A 25,070-nucleotide genomic window follows, 5' to 3' on the forward strand; every position below is an offset into this window, starting at 1 on the left:
GACTGCTATAGTACTATTGCAATATCTACATACCGAGGGCCTCGCCACCGCGCACCGGTCGTCTAAGCAGCAGCTGATCGCGCGGTGAAGTCGAGCAGGATACGTGCGTAAACATAGGTATACATTTATACATATATTGTACACTATGTACCAGCTATACCGCGATAAATAATTCTCCATCGCTGTGGTCGCGCGCCATTTTAACGATATAATGTGTGTGTGTGTGTGTGTGTGTGTGTGTGAGTGTGTGTGTATTGTGTGTATAGGTATTAGGTATTCGACTATTCGACTGAAAGCCATCGAACCACAACGAAAATTATTTAGATACTGCCACGAAGAAGAAATATCCAATGCTTATAATCCGTCATTTTTTGTACTAAGTACACTTAGGGGAGACTATCTAAATTAGGTACTTAAAATAGTTAACGTGTTTATCTGTTAAAGACGGTTATTAGTTAATAAATATTGAAAAAACACATAGTGCGTCATTTTCCTAAGATTTACTATTTTTTTTTTTTTAGATGTTAATATCTCTGTTAGCCGTTCGTAATGCGATTCCTATACAGCTCGGTAACTACAGTAAAAAAAAAATATGTTTTTACTCGTATTATTTTTTTAAACCACAGATCATTTTTAAATCAATTAAAATGTACCTAATACCTATAAACAAATATGACAAATCTTATTAAATCAATTAAAATATTTAAAAATTACAAACATTTTCTCAAAATCTATTAGTTTGTGGTTTGTATTATATTTGTGATTTTTCAAAACTGTAATCAACTTAAAAAGGTATAGGTAGGTAGGTCTTAGGTATGTAATTTTTATTCATTTTAATTTACTTTAAAAAATTAAAGTTAAAATACATTCTGTCATTTTTTCCTAAATTTACGTTATACCTTATAAATGTACTATCGAATGTAATTCTCTCAACCATATTTAAAACCATCACGATCGTGTCCGCAAATAAATAGTTTATAGAAGTTTGTTTTATTTCAGTGAAAGGCAAGCTTAGAAATAGTTGTTACCGAAATCGGTATTTATCTATATTTAGGTAGTTACTGACTAAGTATTCAAAATTATAAGGATTTTTCAGTACCTGGAACTTAAACTACTTCTTTCATTATTAAAAGGTATACAACAACATGTTTAATAGAACGGTTGGTATAAATTGTAGATATAGGTAACTCATACTACTATATCTACATTAATTATTGTTATTAATATTTGGACCGTGAAATATATTCCGATACCTAGGTATATACGAGTGGCCATTGGTGAAACAACTGTTAATTTAATAATTATTATTACCTACACACTACGCTTAAGCGATATTTGAGAATAGGTATTACTATACAGTATTAGCATTAATTATTATACCTATATAATATAGATTGCTCACTAGGCGGTTTTCGGTAGAACGTATAATACAACTGTCGATAATCAATATTCAATGGCATCAGCTACCTACATTAAACTGATTACTGGTATATTGTAAATAACTAATGAATACTTAAAATATAATAACGTTTTAAACTTAAGGACAAATTATTAAATGTAATAAAATGTATAGAGGACACTAAATATGTATAATATTATAGTATAAATTAAAATAAGAATAAGGCGTTCGATATGTTCTTATAGGTACCCTGCAGGCGAGTCCTTCAATAATGTCTATCGCTTTATTATGTTTAAGTAGGTTTTGCGAATGCAATACGCTAATAAGTACTTACCTAATTTAGGTGGGTTTTGACGTAGTGGACTGGTGGACAACTGTACTTAGCCCGTAGGCCTTAGGATGTGAAATCAAGCTATTTGTATATAAGACATAATTACTTGAAATTTATTCTGTATTTTAGTGAGACAAATTCGCTGTTTAAAAATTTCAGCTATTACTAAAATTTGATTGATTTTTTTTGTTCTTATGGCGATATGTACTTATGTCAAAAAATGTCAAGATAGTATATTCAATAATAAATTATTGTTCAAACTTTCCAGGAACATTTGTAGAATGTTACCTATTATTTAAGTAGGTAATCAAATATTATTTATTAGTTATTAGGTACCTATAATACTATTATCAATTTGTTCGTATTTTAAAATACACACTTGATGATTGTAATTAAATATTATTGTCACTTTTCGTAATAATATGGATGTGAGGTCAATTCGGGGGAAAAGAATAGGTAAAAAAATAGATATCTTAGATTTAATTTATAAATAAGCAGAACTATTTGGAATTGACATTAGTATAGGGCAGGAGTGAACACTTAAGGTTTAATTCATCTTTGCTTACTATAGTATTAAATTGCGTGTAGGAAGCTATTTTAAAATGTATATTTATTTTTATAATTTTAATTTTTAAGAGAATTTAAGATGTATTGCGCAGTAGCTTTCATGTGTTGTCTCTGTCTTACTAATACACTATAATTTATATCATTGTAAATTTTATGTTCAGAATAAACTATGCTGTATACCTACGTATGTTATGGACAGGCAATTGAGTGCAATTCTAATCAAATTAGATAGACAACAAAATATAACATTAGGTACACAACATATTTACATATAACTTATTATTAATAATTACTAATTAGTACGTATATAGTATGTAATTTACTGTACCTATATATATATATATATGCATTGAGCATTCATATTCCAATATAGGTACCTACAGGCTACAATATTGAATATATATAATAATATATTACCTATTGTTTAAATTATTTTATTAATAGGGCTCGAGAGTTGAAGGAGTTACGTATTGTTTTATATGCTCTCGATTTATAACAAACCTTATCAAGTTAGAAATCCTAGCTATTTATAGGAATCTATATAATGGTGGTTGGTGACTTAAAAAAAGAAAATTTTAAATGTAATTGTTGCATATTACGTAAATTTTAGAAAAAAGAGGTATATTTTATTGATTATTGTACGCATATTAAACCATAAGCATGTTAAATATTTTTAAAAAAACAAATTCTTTTTTTTTAACCTTTGTATTTTAAATTATATTGAATATAAAATTTGATGTTATTTTACCTTTACGCAAGTATTTAATGTCATCGTCGAAAATTTTCAGGTCGCTGCGTCGACAGCGACGCGATGTGTATTTAATCTATACTCGCTCCACCGAGAGAACGCGCCGCAGACTGACCAAAATCGATTTTTCTGTGCATCCCCAAACGTCAAGCTGCCATAGGGAAACTGGTTTCGATAGCAGGAAGGACGAAGGTGCAGGAGGATGCGTAGAATCGGCGTATTCTCTCGCTGGATAGACTACCTACACCGCGCTTATAAAATAAAATACTGTCTCTTATTTAAAACCAATAAGTAAGTTATCGTAAACCGTAAACCTATTTAATGTTTATTATTTATTCGTCGCCAAATTGTTATATTTACGGGCTACGGGCTACAGAATAAATTAAACAGAATTTCTTTCATTTCAATAGGTAAGAAATCAAAATGCCAACCAGTTTTCTACCAAATTTAACAATTTAAAAAATATATTTTACCATATTATTACATTTGTTTTTTTTTTGCATATTATTAACATTAAATAATTTTTTTCGACATTTTTAATAGTTATTTTGCATGTATAGGTAACATTTTCTAATGCATATTTTGCTTAATATTTTAAATTTTCTATAACTTCTGAATCTTATTATTATTAATATAGGTATCTACCATTAATATACCTAAAACTTAACTGAGCAACTCTACAATATATGAGATGCATGTGTATATAGGCACCTCCTATAATACATAATATAACTGTGTTCAGTATAAATTAGTTGCGCACTTGCACCAATATTAATAAGAATGAAGTCTCTATACCTACTCTGCGTCTTTGCTTTATTCACTTCGTGTTTGGCGTATTTTAGGTGATTTTTTGAAGTGTGTCCAAAATATTTTTTAATGGCCTGGTAAAATTCGAATAATTCTTGGGTATTTTAGATAAACTATGTAAACTTAGATTAAAAATATATCTCGAAACGCATTAAGTATTATATCTAATAAAATTAATTTCACTTTCTCAGTTAAGATAAAAATATTTTTAGAAACATAAGTAAAATATACTAATATATTAGGCTAATTTCTGTAAGTCGAAGGATCCAGAGTCCAGACATAGAGATCTCCCCCCCCCCCAAAAAAAAAAACATGTAACTGACGACCTACGTTGGACTTGTATTGTGGGATCCGTACCTATTCTAAATTAGTCATAACTACATCATAGAACGTATACATTGCAGTATAAGACAAGTAGGTACCTACAATTTTACTTTTTATTGAATAGTTTATGTAGTTATGTACCTATTAAAAATAGGTCTTCAGCCACATGATTATTCTTCAGCTCATATTTCTTTGCATTTATCCTCGTTAATTAATAAAAGAGTTCAAAATTCTAAACATAAGGTTTTCTTAGTAAATTACTCTTAAGTAAATTAAACACTCTAGATCCCTTGGGCAACATAAATTCCAAAGTTTCTCCAGTTTCTTCCAGTAATAAACATACAAGCTAACTAATGAGTCCTTATGCAAGAATGATGAAAATTACAAATGACTTTAACATTTATTTATATTTTAGCATCATTAGATTATATTTTATTTTAATATTATGCTTTTGCTAGTGTAGTACCTAGTAGACATTCAGTGATATTAGAATGATACTTATAATATTTAGATCATACATATAATGAAGAATAGATATTAGAAATTTAAAAAATATTGAAAAACTAACACATTTATTTTGAGTTTTTTTCTATATCAGAACTAACTAAGCTAGGGAACACTAAATTTGTTTTAACAAAACTTCAACAGGTAGAAAAATATATAAGTACATAAAATGTTGAGATTATATAAATATTTAATGATAGATAATTAACATCAATGATTTTAATATAATTTTGTTAGTATTTAGTAGTATTACCATACTAATATAAAAGTTATTGTTGGCTAATGATCTAGTTGTTGAAGTCTTTCTTTTATCATAAAAAAAACAAAACAATTATATTAAATATATAATAACCTAATGTTTTAATAATAATAAATGTATTGGATTAAAAAAATATATAATCTAACTAATATACATATTATAATAAATCTAAATCATAATGTTTTTTTAGTATTTGTTTTCAAAACTAAATTATTTAGTTTAATGTCTTTTTAACAATATGTACTTAATTGTTATAATCATTAATAAGTAGTATATATATATATATATGACTATAAGTTAAAAAGAAACCTACTAAATCAATTTAACCATTTAAAAATAAGAGTATAAATGATACAGATTTTAATAATATGAAATAGCGTTGTAAATAAAATACAAAATATACAAATATATAGAAATTACAAATTTAAAGGTTAAAATGTATAAAACACTTCATCAAATGCTTTAAAGATTTAAAATTTGCCTATTACTAAATGATTAATTACTTAAATTTTAAACTACTCAAGAATATATTATTTGATAATATTTTGTATGTATTTAAAAATGTAATTGAAATTTTAATTGAAACATTATAATTAAAAGTGACATGATAAGACTATATTCATATTTTCTATTTAGATCTTACTGATCTTAGCATACCACACACTCAATAATAATTTTACAATATAACTATAGGATAATTTAAAGATTAAAATACAGCTCCTAAGTATTGTATATTTTTATCATAAGGGCAATTTGTAGATGGTTTATTGCTGTTTCTTCTAAAAGGATCACAATCAACCAATGACAATGTTTTGTCAAAACATATACGCACTTCATCAATATAAGGTGTGCTGGTACCCTAAAAAAATATTATTAAAATTATTATTTTTCACTATAAGTTTTAAATATCAAACATACTTTTTCATAAAAACAATCGATACGTGGGTTTTTACCCAATCCAGTTCTTAAGGTATGCCAAATTTGATTAACTGGATAACTGCCATTAGGCTTAATGCCTCCTTGTTCCAATATATCGCTTAGTACATATTGCTTGGACCAATCTAACCCTTGTTTAAAATATTTATATTCTGAATCTAAAGCTGACAGTGATTTAGCACAAGTTCCATGTTTTATCCATTCATGTTTCCACAGATCGCCTTCTCGTTTCTTTGACCATGTCTTAGACCCTTTTATTTCTGTCCAACGATTATGTAATTCTGGAATAATGGGATCTAAAGAATTTAAACTAAACGCTGTTTGATTGTTACAAAAAGCTGGACCAATGCTACCAATCTTTGATGGCCTAAAATTAAACAAGAGAAAAGTTTACAAAACCTCTTGTATTTTCAATTAAACAGGTATATCATATAAATACCAAATTCCATGTATTGTCCACTGATTGCGATTGGCTGGTAAGTTGCATACATGAGTCTCTGAATTAACAGTCCAGGTATGACAAAAAGTATACGGCCATGTTTGAGAAAATACCAATATATCCCATTCTTTGCTAAATTCACATAACAAAAATAATATAAAAATATTTATTATTATAATAAATGAAATTTTTTTTTTTTTTAATAGACTAGTCTTCGTGATTATAATATAATATGTAAGAATATTAAAGAGAAAAAAACCAACCATTCCATTCATTAAAAAAACAAAAAAAAATGAAATTAAAACTGTAGCGATTCATTTAATAACAGAAAAATTTGTTTAGATCTATTTCATATAATAGTATATAAGATTTTCTCAACAAATACGCAATACATTTGAAACTTAAATATTATAACTTTAAGCAATTTGTCGAATTTGTCGTCAAGTCTACTTTAGATCGACTTTCTCACATTTTTGATACTATTCCCTTAACCTAGCTTGGGCCCCGAGATATAAATTTTTTGGGGCGGTCAATTTTGAAGAGTATTTTGATATAATATGGTACCTAGGTAATTTGGGTGATAAAAAAAAGTTATGGCACTCAGATAACCTGGGGTGCAAAATTCCTATATATGTCTCTGAGTATTCATCTTAACTCATGAATAATGTTCAATGCAATATTGTAAATTATGCATTGTTAATTACTGTCATGTAGTGTTTATGTTATATATTATAATAATTATTATGTTCTGTGCTTTAGCCCTTGAGAGCATTTGCATTAATAGATAAACAACATTACAATCATATATTACATTTTAATAATAATCAGTCATGGATTAAAGTTAACATACATATTTATATTTTCATGGTTGAATAGTATTATACAATTGATAGATAAATTGACAAATTAAACTAGAATCTTTTATTTCGTTAAAAAAAAAAATCATAAAAATTATAATAATATAATGTATACTTAAATACAAGGAAAGATAGGCATTGAAATATATTGAAGACTTATTTAAATTTAGAGCTCAAAATCTATTAATAAAATTATATATAAGCAATGATAATTGCTTTCAAATTAATATTACTACTCTATCTTATACCAAAACAAGTAAAGCAAGAATAGTAATTTCTAAAAAGATTTTAATTAAAAATATAATAAGATAGTGCATGCCCAACACCAGGTGGTCTCTATGTACCCTGCCTAACTTTTTATTTATTATTGAAAATAATTTGGCCTTTTTTGGAATTTGGAAATAAATACTATTTATATCTGATTTTTAATAATGTAGCTGAGTTTTTATAATATTTATTTAATTATTACCTTTATTATTGTTCTCGCAGTACACATATTCTAATTAGAAAATACTAAAATAATTTTAATATTGATTACAACGTCAAGTTTTCAAAAACTGTTAGTGATTTTTAGTGAGTTAATTGTTAATTAATAAGAAATAAAAATGATGTACCGTTGTATATAAGGGAACGAATTTGATCGATTTAGATTATGATTATATGAAGTATTTGTGCGAGACTGATGTGATTTTGATCTGTCAAAGTGACGAGGCCTTTTAGTTATCCACTCATTTGAGTGATCAAATACTTTTCGTTTTAACCTGTACAACAGCTTTGAATGCCTGAAAACATAGTATTTTGGAAAGTTGTCTATTTTTATTTTTTATCACCATGCGATTAGTAGCATTATATTATATTAAGATGGTGTTAATTTTAACTAAATCAGAAAATATGGAATAAAAATAAGCAAATTATTAGTGAATAAATAGAACTGTAATTTACTCATCAGTAGTAGAATTTAAGTTTGTAAGATTAATGTCTGTAGAAGTAGAATTGGAATCTGTAGTATTAGCATTAGTAGAAATATTCTGTTCTGGAACATAGTCCAAATACAATATAGGTTTTTTCGTATCACAATTGGTTAATATATGAGGCTTCTTTATTGACCCCCGCCGAGGTTTCATAATGCCATCACAATCAATTTGATTTAAACTTTTATCAAAACATATCCTTATTTCAGCCAACATTTGTTCTTTTGTATCCTTTAAAAAATAATCATTCTCATATTATTTTAATTTGCTATTAAAATTATTTGTGATGATTATAAATTAGTAAATTACTATGAATATTATTTTTATACATTTTAACTATAAACTTACATGTTTAGTAACACACTCAACCCATGCATTTGTTTTCAAAACCGACTTCACAGCTTTCCAATAATCAGCTACATTTAATGTACTATTTATTTTTATATTACTTTTGTCTAAAACATCCTTCATATTGTACTTTTCAGACCATTCAATGCCTTGAAAGAAGTATTTAAATTCTGAATCCAAGGCTGGCAGTACTACAGCACATGTACCATGTTTTTCCCATTCATGAAACCAAATACTTTGTTTTTTATGCGATGTCATTATGCTTGAAGAATTTCCTTCCGTAGCATTACTAGGTGGAATTTCTATATCAGGCCAATATTGATTTAATTTATCCTTTATACCATAAATAGCAGCAGGATTAAACACCAAAGATTTGTTACAAAATTGCGGACCTTCTGTACCATATTTTGTAGGCCTAAATAAAAAATATGAACATTTTTAAAATAATTTAATAATCAAATTTTAAACATTTATTATAGCGCAACACTTATTGATTTTAAGAGATTTTTTTTTTTTTGTGTAATTTTTAATACTAGGAAAAACTACTAATAACTGTAGGGAAATGTGCAGCTAACTAAAATACAAGCTTTGTTGATAATATTTTTTAAATGTAACATTAAATTATTGTGATTGCTTTCAGTCATTTTCATAACATAATAATTCTCTTGAGCCAAGAAGAATGATGCAGACAAGGTCCAAATAGTTGAAATTGTAAGTCTAATGAAGTCCAACTGTAATTTAATTTAAATTTTAAATTTGTTCAATATATTTTTTTCCAAATGTGTTTTAATAAAACAGAAAAGAAAGAAAATCTGTTCAAATTTTTATTGATTTAAGATGTATTTACTGATGTTTCGTGCTTCAAGGTGAATATTAAGTTTTGTTCTGAATATTTTTTATATTGTCTATAAACAAGAAAGTAATTAATTGTATGGTTAGTCGTAATAACTTGCCAATTTTGAAATAAGAAACTTCTTATTATACACTTATTTGTTTTATCTTTATCTTTGGTCTTTGATTAGACCAAATTATACTTCTATCTAAATACTAATTTTTTATGAATATAAGTAAATTTGACGTATTTTGCTCTTTGGAAATTAACTAATAGCTGGGACATATACAAGGAGGGGGGGGGTGTTTTGAGTGTTCAAACACCCCTGAAATATTTGGTTCTTGTAATAAAAATGTAATTAAAATAATTAATATAATTTGAATAAAAATAATTAAACAAGATTTATAAATAAAATAAAATTATATCTAGTGTATGTATATTAACGTGATGGGTACAAAAGAATTTGAAAAAAAAGTTCTACTTTTCAATAACTGATTTACCAAAACCAACATTTTTTCTATGTATGTCGCTGACAGGTTTTTTGGATCTGATTTACATTTAATGTAATTGTTTAAATTGTTTAAATAAATTTATTTTATTTATGAAGTTTAAATGAAATTATGTGTAGACTTATACCATCCACTTAACTATTTGTCTAGTATCATAAAAGTATAAGGTTAGGAACACACGGGCATTATTTTAACGCGTGACATTTACACCGTACTGTTATTTTACGGCGAGTTTCGTTAAAATACATTAAAATGAGTAGAGCACAAGTGCACAACACATGAGTGTTGTGCCATAAAATATCACGCGATATTTCAAAAACAGTCGTGTGCATCATGACTTTACCACGCGGTAAAATAACGCCCATGTGTTCCCAGCCTAACAGTAATATATTCCTCAAATACTAGAAATAAAAAATAGAAACTACACAAACCAAATGCCATGAACTGTCCAAATACTCTTGTCAGATGGTAAGTTACATGTGTGTGCAGGATTTTGACTTTTCCATGAATAACATAATGTGTTTGGCCATGTTTGTGTGAATATAAGAATGTCCCAACTATGAGGATCTTTTGAAGGGCGTGGAGTTTTCATATTTAATCTATAAAATAAACAAGATAATTCAAATACCTATACAATATTTATAATTAATTTTATGTTTATTTACCCCAAATACATTGTACCAAGACCAAATGTCACTATGACTGCTGAAAGCAGTGCTGTCCTCTTACTCATTCCCATTTTGAGAAACTAAAATAAAAAAAATAAATATTTTAAAAACATGCGTACAATTTAAATTTTCAACATATTTTTAGTAAAATTTTTCGTTTATCATGAATATTTATTATGAAATACATAATAATATTACACTTACATTTAATTACTGTCCTTCAAACAGATGGATTCATAGTAACAACAATGTACCGATAGAGCAAAACAATTAAATGAAAGTACTGAACCTAGAATAATTGAAATAATTTAGAGTCGAAATATTTAAATAATAATTATTAAATTGCAAAAAAAAAAATGTAATTAAAATACTAATTGGCAAAACTTACAGCTCGCTTGATATCAATATTAAATTATCATTTATTACAATTCGATGCAAAACCGCGAATTGCAAAATTGCGTGACAAACCAGTAGTTATAATATAATCAATGGTAAATTACTAAACTGGTAGAACAGTATCATCCACCATTACGATTAAATACTTACACTGACTCCAGCTGCTGACGGCCGACACGCGCGTAGCAATATCAGGAACACTGAACAGCTGGTGGCTGCAGCTTAACACCATACTAATATACTATGGAAGATAGAAGTATAGAACCATTAGAACCACAATTAAATAGAACGTACGTTCAATTACCAAAATCTACCTTTGCGCTCTCTACCCGTGAAAATTATGTTATATTAGAATATTACTAATGTCTAATTGACTACTAGAGAGTTGAGACTTGAGAGTATTTGATATTTGTCAGTTGTCACTTGTCTTAGTCACTATTTGAGTTTTCTACTTACTAGGTACTACCCTGTCAACTTACATTCTGTCGATTATTTGTTTCTGGATCATTATTCATTATATATATCTATGTGCACCCGACTGAAATAAGAAGACCAAATACCGGAACTAAACTCCACTTCTAAAAATTTCCCGAAATGAGTCGTTCAATTAAACTATTTCTACTATTTTTAACGATTTGACGCACAAGCTGCACTGCGGTCGCCGGTCGCAAAGGTTACTTCTTTAGACTTTAACACACGTAGTAGATTATTCAATATTCATGTTTTTTTCGTTTTTTTGGAAAATATATGCATTATTTTAAACACATGATACATTATGAATGTTATAAGTCCATGGTAAAATAGTTACTTATTAATATCAATGAAATGGTATTGAGCATTGAACATAATTTTTTTTCTTCTGTTTTTGTCATTTTTTCTTCAAATAATTGTTGATTAATTTTTATTTACTAGAATAGATAAAATATGCAATCTCCAATTGATTTTTTTTACAAAAAACAATTTTGATGAGATTTATAAGTCATGATGACATACTGTCCAATCATGTATGAAGGGCCAAAAGGGGGTGCCTAGTGACACTACTTGTCACTTGAGATATATTACAATTTATACTTATATTATAACTAAAAAAAAAAAAAAAAAACACTACAAACTATTACCATAATTGATTAAGTACTTGATTATAAAATCCAATTTAAATATTTAAATATTTTTCTTTTCCCATTATATACAATAATATTAATGAGAAGATATATAGGTACTTATTAGTTATTATTAATATTTTTATTATGGTAGGTACTAGGTATGTAGACGTCATCTATGTATAAAGTACAATAATATAGTGTTCTACACATTCAATTATATTCCAATTTCCATATCATATCCTATGATATTGAGCTCTTTTTTCCATAACTATATTTAGGTATAGGTACAACAACCACACATAATAATTAATACTTTAATTTATTAACTATGAAGCATCAAGGACACTTAAAAGACAGTGATTAAAAATATTAAATCTTCTGACCTATTTCACCAATATTGATATCAATATATAATTAATATTAAATTTAACCTTTCTGATTATTAACATATAATTTTAATTAATTTACTATTTCAATAATCAAAATTGAAAAATATTCACACTAATTATATTTTATTTTACAAATCATTTAAATATCTCAATATTATACACACTATAATTGTATGTATATAATATATCAATATAAACAAGTAATAACTGAAATTATAAACTTTTTTTTTGTTTTACATTTATTATATTATACACAATCTGTAATTATTATTTTACAATAAGCGTATGTGATGGAGATTCGTGGTTTGAGGGACAAGAGATAAGAAGCTGCCCATTGGAGGCACTTAAGGGTAGAAGTTTGTTTTTAAGACGTTGATTACAAACTTACATAATTTAAAAAGGGTACTTATTATTCTAATTTATATTTTAGTGTTTTAAAAAAATGCATTGCACTATCTTTAAGATTCTAAATGTTCATGATAGTCCATCTACTACAAATAGTAATGCACTATGGTTTTCATAAAATCTACTTTACATATTTTGATAGTCCAGTTTTCTGCCTTCTACAGTTCGGATTGGATCATAGTCAACCAGTTATTGACCGTTGGTCTACATGAATTATAATATTAATGTGTACAACCAAAAAATAATTTTTATATTTAAAAAGTATTATCAATTCTTCAACTTGTAAAATATATAAACCAAATGTTAAGAATTTAAAACACCATTGCATTAAAAAAAAAATAAAATAAAATTAGCAAGTACAATTTAATCAAGAATATATTATTTTGTATTAGTAATTAAATTCTTTAGACACTAACAGAAAATACATACCAATATTTTTAAAGTAGAATTAGAATGCATAAAAATAATACTTTCCCACAAATTATTAAAATACAATTATTTTAATTGTAAATAAAATTCACTGGGGGATATGATGGGTGACTTGTTGAAGAGACCACATCATCTTAAGGGAACTTCATAATGGGAAATTGCATCTTAAACACCTTACACAATCCTATGATAAAGGTAAAAAGAAAACTGAAATTAAAAAATAGTTATAAATACAAATGTAATTTTATCAAATAAATCATATAATATTATAGGTTATATGTTTTCATAGTGTATTTTTAAAATTTAGTTGACATAAAATTAAATATTTTGTATTAATCATAACAAATTATGTAGGTATATACGTTTTAAATACTGTAAATGGCAAGAAACAACATAATAGTAAAATATTTTGTTAATAAATATTAAATTATAATAAATATATAAAATAAATTAAAAAATAAACAACATGAAATTTAAAAATAAAAAACTTAAATACAATACATTTACAAAGCATCTTAACTAGTATTAAAAATTAAAATAATAAAAACTGAAAATAAAAGATTTATAGTTATTGTATTTAAACAAGTAAAATTAATAGGATCATAAATCATTTTTAAAATTTAGCTAAAATGTATAATTAAGTATAAATTTTTTCAATTAAAAAGTTAAAAATCTTTTCTATTATTTTCTCAATCCAATAATGGCAATAGATGTAGATATAATATAAACTTATACTTAATATTTGTACTTTTAAAATTTAACTTATTATTTTGATTATTTTTAATATTTTAAATATTACTTTGAAAATACAAAAAAAGAATCACTTTTTGAAATTTTATTTAAAATATTCGATTAACATGAAATGTGGACTATTAATATTGTGTTGATTGTGTTCTATTATTATTGCAAATATTTAATTGATACTATGCTTGAAATTACATAAAATAAATTAATATTACCTTTCAAAATTGAATATAATATATATTTTTTTCTTATACTATAATATATTTTTATCTGCTTATAATGTATACGTCATATTTACTTTAAATTACCAGATTTATAATGTCTCCGATAAATAAGTAATTTTATCAACATTTTATTAGATTTAATAACTGATGAATTATTAAAACTGTTATATAAAAACTAATTATTCTAAATACAATATAATTTGTTAAAGACTTTTTTTTAAAATGACTGATTATTGGTAGTGTTGTAAAGTATTAGTCAGTAATTTGAATAAAGGAATGTGTATATCACAATTAGCAATCAACCATTCAGCTTTTAAATATGATAAAATTAATTATAAGAGTAGATATTGTAAAATTATCTTTTAAATTTGATTTTTTTGTTTTTTAAGAAAATTAAATGGTTACTTATAATTTATTATTATAAATCATTTTTGCTTGGTTAAAAAAAAAAAAAAATTATAATAATATTAGTTTAAATTTCACTAATTTACACTTGATTTAGAATGAATTTTAAGTTTTAACTTTAAAATATGTACATAATGTGAAATGTGTGGATTAAAGTACTATAAGTTATAAATTCTATAATAAAAGCTACTTTTTTAAGATTTAAATATAAGATAGCATTGATATTTAAGTTTTTTCTTTCAAAATACTATTTTTAAATTCTCGACAGTACATGTATTAAATATAAAACATTTTTAAAAAATATAAAAGCATGATCACAATTAAATGATTTTTGATCATAGTTATAACTTATTATGAATCCAAAATATTAATCCACTGTCATAATGTCTTGCATATTATTAAGCATCTTCCAATTTTCGCCATACCACCTATAAAGATTTCAAATAAATTTTGATAGATAATTATATTTATTAATAAAGTTCACTTATTACATTGCACATTTCTCTAAGTAATGCTTTTTCCTCATCTTCCATGTCTACACCACTACAATTGTCATCCCCTTTGCCTTCTAATTGTTCGCGTAACTCCAATACTTGAAGTGCAGTCAATACTGATTCAGGATGTGTCATTTTCTATGGTAAAATAAAATAATATCAACATACATGTTATGAAATGCACACAAAAACAAATAATTAAACTAAAAATATCTTTAATAGTCCAACAAATTTAGTAATATTTTACTAGATTTATTAAAATGACCATGAGATTTTATAAGTAGGAATTTTTTTATTTGGAGCAACATCAAAACAGCAAATTATAAAAAACAAATTCATTATAAAGAAAAAAATTGTATATTGACCTGATAAATTAATCAATTTATGTTTAGATAAATATATGTTACTTAAATATTAATCTATTTTAAGAAAATCTTTTTTCGTAAATTTAAAAATAGATTCTTTTTAATAATGTTTATAACTTCTTAATTGATATAATTTCTATGTGTTTATTATTTATCCAACATTTTATTATTTATAAGTTTCGAAATATTTTGAAAATCATTTTTACTTATAAAACACAACCCTGATATAAATATTTTCATTTTTTCACTATTGTTAGTATTTCTTAAATATTAAATCATATATAAATCAATTTTTTTAACTAGAAACTCTAATAAATGTTAATGATTAAAGAAAATTATTTGCTCAAAATATTATAATAGACAAACACACACATGTTACACATATATCCTATAAAAATAATAAATTCTTTGCTTCACTTAAAACCTAAAATAACTTACAGGAAAAGAACCATCAGTATTCCAGTTATTAATTTTTTGATCAATTTTTTCTTCTTGGATCATTTTTTTGGATAGTTTAGTTTTTTCTTCTTCTAATTCTTTAACTTTGGCTTCAAGTTGTCTGATATAATTCAATGATCTCTGATCTGGTGGTAAATTTTGATCTATAAAAATAAATATGTATTTAATATTATATTAAATAAATAAACCTATAATATAATAATTTTTATACTGCCAACCATTTGACTGATGTAACTGTCTAGGATATGAAACTTGACTCTGATTACCATTTATCATATTTTCATCAGCATTTGTTGAAGAACTACTTCCATCACCTTCATCTCTTCTATGTAATTCTTCAGGTATATTTCCAGAACCTGTAGAATTTCCACAAACTCTACATACAGAGTTATCCCTCAACCTGTTTGGACCACTTCTTTCTTCATCCAAGTATAAACATAATTCCTAATATATAAAATTTTAAATAAATTAATGATACATAGCAAATAGGGATTTTGCAGTAAAAAAAACCTTAAGTTCAATGTTGTCTTCAATGAGATGCTGTTGTTTAGCTTCTAGATGTCTTAATTTCACTTGATATGCGGCTACTTCTTGTCTCATAACAGAAGCCGTGTATCTTCCAAATCTCTGCCATTCTCTAGCTAGTTTTCGTCCTTTTTGTCTATCATCATCCAAAAAACAACATAAATCTCGTAATTCTTGATTTTCATCATTCAGTCTTTGATTTACTTCCTTTAAGCTATTGATTTCTGACATCAACTGTCCCACCTTAAACAATTTAGTCAACAAATTAAAAAAATCTACTTTGTTGAAAATAAAGTAGAAACTAACCTGATCTGGAGATATTTTGTTTGAATTGTCCGAATCTATTTTTCGTACAAACTTCAGCATATCCGATGGTTGCTCTCCTGGCAAAGTTCTATATCTATGATTTTCGGCAGTATTAACATATGACTTTTCACCTTGTTGCCTCCTGCAATATTAACATCCATTTTAAAACTTAAACTATTACAATAAATAAAATTTTAAATTTAACTATTTATATTTACCTGTCAATATTAGTTTGCGGATAATTGCTTAGTTGTACATTATATTGACGATTAGGACTTGGAGGTGGTTGATACTTAGGTGGTATTACCACATTTTGTTTCTGGCTGATTGCAGTGTTTTGGCCATTGTAATTTTTTGGTAGTCCACTAACACAAGACATTATAAAACATCTATGTACGAATGAACATATTAGACTACATAAATAATAATATGATCATGTGAAACAATCCACATTAGTTAAGTCTAAAACACAGAAATAAATAAAAAACAATTATAATCAATGATCTTAAAATAATTTACATATTTTAGTTATTAATTAAAGTTGAAAAGAGAAACCATTAGAAAGTGGTATGTATACATATTTGTTTTGTATTGTGAATAGTTGGATACAATATATATACTATATAGTATATTAGCATGAGATACATACACTACGTAAAATAGTTTCAATCGTTCATAAATAATAATTTATTGTTAAATTTAAATTGAAGTATAATATTATTATGTTTAATGTCCAATAAGCAAAGAGGGAAAGTTTATCATTTAAAAGAAAAACACCAACACGACACTTAACAATGGAAAATAAGTAGGTAATAAACTCGATAATAGTCGATATTATTATTAATATAAGGAAAAGACTAAAAAGTGATAGCAGGTAGCAACCTGTTTCGTGTTTACTAAAAATTCTTGGGACAACCTGTTGTTTGGTAGGCGGTATCGAATAGGTTCCCCTTCTTTGGTTTTTTTTTTAGTACACAATTTGCCACCGCTGCAGATAAAGCGCTACTAAGTATGGGATTGGATAAGACAATCAAGATCAGGACGCCAGGACATCACTGAATAGTAAATTTTATATAGCTATGTATTCACAATCATTAAAACCTTACAGAGCCTTTAACGAATTTATAGGCTGTTCTTTATGCAATTCTCCCTATATAATTTAATAATTATAGTTCATTCTATTGATTATTTGCCTCTATAAATATTTATTAATTTATTATTTATTAAAAATGTAATATTACCTACTTTTAATTTTCCATTAAGTAGGTAGTCTTTTGGTATGATGTATAAGATAAGTCGGTTGTCAATCAATTTGAAAGTTTTAGTGCAAAATATTAGAATGTAAATAAAATTTAAAACTACCTCCAGACGATGAGTGATAATTGAGAAGTGAAAATCAACGTGCTTATGTTTTCCTAATTCTAATCTATCTATACCAATTACTTATGAGTTATGAGACGTAGGTGACAATCGTAATTCGTCAATTGGTATAGATACTGTTGTATGCCAGAATGACACCCGAATTGAACGTACGAACGTACAATTTCTATAGAATAAATAAATAAAATTTATTCTGTGATATTATATTTTAACCACATATTAAAAATATGCAGAACAAATATCTGTTATTCTGTTAATATGCTCGGAAATCAAGTTGCAGCATATGACCCACTTTTATGTGTATCTCGCGGACGTACTAACAATTGGTCAAGTTCAAGCCCTTAAACGTTATATAAAAAAAAATGTTGACTATAAATGTGAAATATGTGTACAACGACAAGATCAATAAGATGTATAAATACTAAAGAATTCCTTAGGTACATAACAAATTTTACAAAATAATTAAATTATTTTTAAATTTTATAACATTTATCCAACAACGAACTGTACGAACTTTTAGTTCTTATGTTCCCATGAGTATGTTCCTAATATATTTCTTATTTCTTGAGAACCGTTTTTGTTTAAAATATCTTTCTTGACATTCATTAACAACAGTCTAATTCTGATGTATATCTATCTTGACTTATGATATTTCTTAAATAATTTTTGACAAATTTTAATTTAAAAAATATACCTGCATTGTGCATCCACGTGTACCTACTTATTTGTTAAATTATTCTCTCATCAAGATATCATTTATTTTCGTAAAATGACAAAAAAGGGTTCTATTACCATAATTTGAAGAGGAACTACCGGTTCAACCCCTCCCCCCCCCCGAAATGTTTTCGTGTTATAATATGTGGTTAGATATGCTATATTAAATTATCTATACAATATCAGGTATAATAAAATTATAACACAGATTTTTAGCGTAAAATCCCTCCTGAAATTAATTTCCAGTTACAACCTTGCCTTAATTGTTTAATTTTTACAATTAGTTTGCCACATCTTTACGTATGGACAAAAATTTGGCTTTTTTTACTCTTTCATATTCATATAATATAGGAAAAATGTTATGTGCGTTTGAATTTTAAATGCTAACAAAATCGCATATCTAATGATAACGATTTATCTTCAAACGAAATTAAATATTTGTTATAATTCAAACAGTATAAGTTATAGATACTTGAAAATTTCACCAGTTATTTAGATAGGCATTTTCTTTTTATGATTTTTTTTTTATAAATATCGATAACATTTTTTTGGCTGAGTCAAAATACTTGAAAATTTAATACTAAGTTTTTTTTAAGTTATTCTTATAGTGATTCAAAAATTATAAAAATACAAATGCACATTTTTTTTTTTTAACATTTGAAGTTCAAATATTGACAAAAATTCGTCAAAATCATGAATATCTGCAAATTATTTTGTAGTTAAAATTTCTAAAATATTTAGTAAAAGTATCTAAAAGTTGAAAATATAGTACAAGATTTTCCATAAGTTTGGCTTACATTGCTTACAATAATTATAAAAAAACTTAAGCTTTGGGGTATTCAGGTCATTAAAACATAATCCACCTTTTTCATCATCTACTGGAAAATAATATATTCTATAGGCTGACAAATCATCACCGTTCAGAATCGTTTTTTGTATACAATGATACCTAAAATTGAATTCAAATTCAATACATCTATTATAGTGATCTACTTACAGTAGAGCGTTACTCACTTAACTGCTCTTTTATTTTATACATAAAATAGCAATAAATAATTTACTTTTAGAAGATTCAAGATATGTATAGTTCATTTTTTAAAACAATACAAAATATTTCATTTTTATTATTTGCCTGCCTCGAAGAAGACATTTAACTAAATATCTAGGCGGATAGTAAAATTGCATAAAAATTAAATTTTTAGACTTAGTATTTGCCTAGGCATTTAGTAAAAGCCTGATTTAACTATATGCCTACAACATATCTATATTTACATAGAAATTTAAGAATGCCAACTAAGAAAAAAAAAATAACTGTAATATTATATCATAGACTTGTAAATATTATCTAATATTATATACAGGTCTATGTATGCATTACATATTATTATATATTATTTAATAATAGCATAGACTAGAGAGCCTATAAATAGGCTCTCTTGCATAGACAATATAGACATTAGACCGATAAGACGTATTATACTCAGTAAACGGCTATAGATAATTATCTATAGTCAAGACTCAGTATAAGCCATGGCTAAGGATATGGTATAAGCACAGTCAGCACAGAATAAATTTAATTTAATTTATCTTGTGGTATTACTGGTAAATGGTAGAGAGCCTATAGTATAATAATTATATTAACTATAAAAACTATTTAACTATATTTATTGTATAGGCTCTCTAGTAAATGGTAATATAAGTACCTATTAAAGTACGTAAAATAATAATTAGAGTATTAGGTATATAAATTATTATGTCATTATTATACGGATAATTATTATATTAATTGCTCTACTACTCTATAGTGATGTGATTCTGTAAATCTTCAATATTTCATATTTTGTGTGCTGTTCATTCCTGCAATTATTTATTCTCTTTGACGGTGTAGACGATAACCGATAGCAATTATTTTACTGTTTACACTTTACAACTGAACTGTACCCACATTTATCCGCTGATAACACGTCTGTTGGTTGAGCTTGAACATGCGGATTGCGGATGCTCATATTATTCTTGTTTTCTCGACATATTTTTTGTGAACCATGTTTATAATGACATTTCATTAAGGATTTACTAGCAATTTTATACACATTGTGTACTTACATTTTATGGTCAGCTTTATTTTATTATTACAAGTGATCAAATTGAAGTCGCTTGTTAATTGCTCATTTATTGTGTGGCCACGTCCGCTCGCCTCAGGAAAACTATGGGCGAATTTTGAATGATCGTTGCTAATTAAGTTTAAAACGTTATGTGAGTTTAATTTACATATATCTACTGTTTATATATAATGCTATCCAAGTATCAATACAACAATTAATATTAGTTTTTACTATTTATAATAGTAGTGCATTACAATATCTTGTTTAATTTTGTTGTATTTTTGTTGGATGTCAGTTAACCATTAAGTATTGATACTTCTAGATGAATATGATTTTCTTTATTTTTGTCTATTCTAACAAAACTGTATTTTTCTTGTTTAATTTCAGAATTCATACGTCATCATGAATGTTGATACACCTATAGAAACCGTGGTTCAGCAGCTTGCTAATGCTGTAGATCTGACCATGGACCCATCTATGTCACAAGAAAAGCGTCACGAAGCCTACCGTCTATGTGATAGTTTTAAAAATGAATTTCCATTGTGTGTTCAATGTCAGTGTGCTTTATATTTTACTAGTGACAGTGCACAATACACCGATATTGTTCGACATTTTGGCCTTCAACTAATGGAGCATTGCATTAAATTTCGTTGGTATCAAATGGTACAGGAAGACAAATTGCTCATTTTTAATACTATCATGAGCCTGGTCAATTCTGCTTCACCTGCACTACAAATCAACTATTTGAAAGATGCTCTTGCTAGAGTTGTTGTAGAAATGATCAAAAGAGAATGGCCTCAACATTGGCCTGGAATGTTAAATGAATTAGAAAATGCTACAATATTGGGCTGTTGTCAAACAGAAACTGTAATGCTAATATTTTTGAGGTTAATTGAAGATGTTATCTTATTGCAAACTATTGACAATGCGGCAAGGCGACGTGATATTAGTAAAGAACTTCAACAGAGTATGCATAAAATTTTCCCATTCTTTATAAATGTAATTGATAATTACTGTGGACAATATGTAGATTTCTTAAATAGAAATGAACAAAATGCAGCAACTGCACTTATCCGAGTAATACAGCTTGCATTGGCTAATATTGGAGAATTATTTGAGTTTATTCAACTCTCGCATGTGAATTTTAAAGATTGTTATATAATCACCGTATTGTGCTCTTTATTAGACGATTTTAATTTTAGACAACCTGCTGTTGATTGTTTATCCATATTACTTTCAAGAAAATGTAAAAACGAAGAAAGAGAATGTGTTGTACAATTGCTTGATCAACCTTTACAACAGATTTATATGGTAGTACACAAGGCAATCAATCAAGAAGCAAATGAAGTAAATAATATATTTTTAAAAACACTATCCAAAGTTGTGTCGATGTTGAGTTCTGTGTTATGTGCTTTCTGGAAAGATAATAAATTGCATAATTTTAACGTTGAAAAATCTGAAAAAATACTTTTTTGTTATGTTGATTTATTACAAGGCTGCTTGGTTCATAATTCATTGAATGTCATTACAAATATTAATCAAGCCTGGTGTATGTTATTTAAACATCCTGAAATCAGTAAAAATATTTTATTAAAACAAAACTACATTCCAAAATGGTTTTTGTTAGTGTCAAAAAAATTAATTAAGGTAGATTACAAAAACTTAGACTCGTTTACCTTACTTGATTTTACAGATGAAGAAAGCTATAATACTGTTTTTTATCATACCCGATCAGAAATTGTTGAAACAATTAGATGTGCTTCTGCTATTGAAAATACTATTATGTTTTCAGTTACTGAAAATTTACTTAAATCATGTATGGAAAAAACATCACAAAGGATGAAAGTAATTCCTATTTGCGAACAAGATTCGGCTGAGTTTCTCGAATGGGAAGTAATGGTGTTAATACTAGATGGTGTCATTAGTAAATTATCTTTAACTATGGATTCTGAAATTGTTAGAAGAGGTTTGGAACTAATTGAATTGTGTTTAAAATTTGATACAAGAGATCCATTAATTTTATCATTCCTTCTTTCATCTGTGTCTGCATTGTTTGTGTTTCTAACCTCAACAGCCTGGCCTTCAGAATATCTTCATGTTACACTTAATAAAATGTGTGAGTATCTTATACTTGAGTGTCATCCGGATGATCAATTATATGTTCCGATCAAAGATTTAAAATTTCACTCTGCTTCTTTGTTTATAAAACTAAGTATCAAATTTCCAAATCTTTTACTACCGGTTTTTGATAAGTTGTGTTCATTAAGTGATCAACTTCTATTAAAGACCAGTAAAACTGGTGATAATCTTGCAGTATGTTTACGTTTGCAAGAGTCGCTTCTAGTGCTAAATAATCATGTGCCAGATTTTGATAAACAAGCTCAACTAATTAAACACATTTTAGAACCTTGTCAATTAATGTGGCAAAAAGTACAAAGTATTGTATCTGGACGACCTGAAGGATTAATAGCATATTTAGGTCTAGATAGGCCACCAGTTGATTTTGAATCTGACCCATGTTTAGAAAATCGAAATCATCTATCTCATTGTATTAATGTATTAGCATGTGTTATGACTAGAAGCAATACAAATTCAAACTCATCAAAAATCCCAAATGTTTCACCAGTTACTGAACATGTCTTATTACTTCTTCCAAATGTATTTTTAATAATAAAAAATTTAAACTCTTTATGTTCAGATAATGTAAAGAAAATGATGCATCCTAGTTATACTTCAGTCTTACAGATATTTCCTCAAGAACGGGAAGCCTTACTTGGAAAGAACATTGTGTCCGAGAAAAATGACCCATTTCAGATGTTTAGACCAAAACCAAAATCTGATCCAGTGTACAAAGTTAAACTAGCAATTTTAAATGCTTACGAAGGGTGTTTAAGTGTCTTGGGAAAATCTTGTTTATTACTTGGAGACCAATTTTATGCTCTACAAAATTTTGCTCCAAGTTTTGAAGCAACTATAATGAGTGATGCTGATTCTTTACCACATGTACGCATCAGAATTATTATGAAGAGTTTTATTAAACCTTTTCTAATCAATTGTTCAAGTAAATACTATGATACTGTTTTGATTCCTATTCTAAATTCCTTTTTAGCTCATATGTTAATCCGCCTTAGTGTTACTTGGAAGAATATACCAGAACGTGAAGAATATGATAATAAAGATGGAGATTCTGAAGAACTATTGGAAGATATGATGATTCGGCTGTTAACTAGAGAATATCTAGATTTAATAAGATCAAGTTTAACTAGTTCTAATGAATCAAAAACAAGTCCTCATGGAAGTGTGGAAGAAATTCCTAATAGTGATTTATCTGAGTTAGGTATAAAATTACTTCGAAATGAACAATCAAGGCACCTAATTGTTGGAAGTATTTTAAATGGTTTGTCGTGGAATACTTCTATAAGTCAATTTTGGAAGACATGTCAAATATTTCAATGGGATAATCGACCAGTCTTTCATCCCTGGTGTGATAGTCAGTCTAGTTATAAAGCAACGTCTTTAGCTCAAATTGTTGTAAGACATTTAGCTATTGAGGATGAAAGAACTGCTATGACAATTGCACCTGACTTACTGATAGCAGTTTTAGAAAGTCTTCACTGGTTTGGTCATCATGATTCTAATATGGGTCCTCTTTTAGCTACATGCCTTCACATATATGAAACTTATCGTAGTAAAAATGATCAATTATTAGGTGTCTTAAGAAAATTACCTGAGATCAATTTGGAAACTTTGGAACGTTTTGATAAATGGGTTATGAGCGAGGAATCATTAAACAACAAGGTAAATAAAGGTAAACGAGAAATGTTAAAAAAGATATTGGCTGGCTGTATTGGAAAAGACGTGAGCCAAACTCATAAATGCAAAGCGGAGCTCAGAGACTTGCCCAAAGTTAATGTTCCAAAGATTTGTACAACAGATTTATTAGAAAATGGTGATGACTTGAATATAAATAATTTACAAGAATATAAGTTGTAGATTTTATTTAATATACGTCATTTTTTTTTCTTCATTTTTGTTGTTATTGTTTTATTTATTCTTTTTTTTTTTTTTTTCATTAACTAATGAAATACCTACCATGAGGTTATGTCTATACATTTTAAACTATATTATGTG

At 26.8% G+C, this 25,070-nt stretch overlaps 3 protein-coding genes and 1 long non-coding RNA gene across 7 annotated transcripts; 2 read left to right on the plus strand and 2 right to left on the minus strand.

The window, feature by feature from the left end:
- Window positions 1-2: 2 nt before the first annotated feature.
- Window positions 3-9,246, plus strand: LOC126549625 (uncharacterized). Its single transcript, XR_007603727.1, has 3 exons — window positions 3-117; window positions 3,086-3,455; window positions 9,131-9,246. It is a non-coding gene; the product is annotated as an uncharacterized LOC126549625 (long non-coding RNA).
- LOC114119806 (uncharacterized) lies at window positions 4,732-11,154 on the minus strand. Of its 3 annotated transcripts, none has more exons than XM_027981508.2 (10): window positions 11,046-11,154; window positions 10,704-10,788; window positions 10,497-10,579; window positions 10,263-10,430; window positions 8,491-8,905; window positions 8,114-8,373; window positions 7,786-7,953; window positions 6,315-6,446; window positions 5,858-6,242; window positions 4,732-5,798 (listed from the first exon to the last, which is right to left on the minus strand). In XM_027981508.2, exons 3-10 carry the CDS (start codon window positions 10,568-10,570, stop codon window positions 5,646-5,648), a joined length of 1,755 nt encoding a protein of 584 aa, XP_027837309.2. In that variant the 5' UTR covers window positions 10,571-10,579; window positions 10,704-10,788; window positions 11,046-11,154; the 3' UTR covers window positions 4,732-5,645. The 3 variants fall into 3 exon arrangements, with proteins under 3 accessions (XP_027837309.2, XP_027837310.2, XP_027837311.2); XM_027981509.2 differs by lacking the exon at window positions 11,046-11,154 and adding an exon at window positions 10,888-11,039; XM_027981510.2 differs by lacking the exon at window positions 7,786-7,953.
- Window positions 11,155-13,021: 1,867 nt separating this feature from the next.
- Window positions 13,022-17,612, minus strand: LOC114119800 (coiled-coil domain-containing protein 85C). 2 transcript variants are annotated; one of them, XM_027981500.2, is made up of 8 exons: window positions 17,393-17,612; window positions 16,962-17,205; window positions 16,744-16,885; window positions 16,423-16,680; window positions 16,179-16,356; window positions 15,892-16,055; window positions 15,086-15,226; window positions 13,022-15,022 (listed from the first exon to the last, which is right to left on the minus strand). In XM_027981500.2, the coding sequence occupies exons 2-8, from the start codon at window positions 17,120-17,122 to the stop codon at window positions 14,993-14,995; spliced, it is 1,074 nt and encodes a 357-aa protein (XP_027837301.1). In that variant the 5' UTR covers window positions 17,123-17,205; window positions 17,393-17,612; the 3' UTR covers window positions 13,022-14,992. The 2 variants fall into 2 exon arrangements, with proteins under 2 accessions (XP_027837301.1, XP_027837300.1); XM_027981499.2 differs by having other exon boundaries at window positions 16,131-16,356; window positions 17,393-17,610.
- Window positions 17,613-20,780: 3,168 nt separating this feature from the next.
- Window positions 20,781-24,966, plus strand: LOC114119771 (exportin-5). Its single transcript, XM_027981459.2, has 2 exons — window positions 20,781-21,090; window positions 21,327-24,966. Exon 2 carries the CDS (start codon window positions 21,342-21,344, stop codon window positions 24,930-24,932), a length of 3,591 nt encoding a protein of 1,196 aa, XP_027837260.2. The 5' UTR covers window positions 20,781-21,090; window positions 21,327-21,341; the 3' UTR covers window positions 24,933-24,966.
- Window positions 24,967-25,070: the final 104 nt, after the last annotated feature.

Source organism: Aphis gossypii, chromosome 2 (assembly GCF_020184175.1).
Source record: "Aphis gossypii isolate Hap1 chromosome 2, ASM2018417v2, whole genome shotgun sequence".
Lineage (NCBI taxonomy): Eukaryota > Metazoa > Arthropoda > Insecta > Hemiptera > Aphididae > Aphis > Aphis gossypii.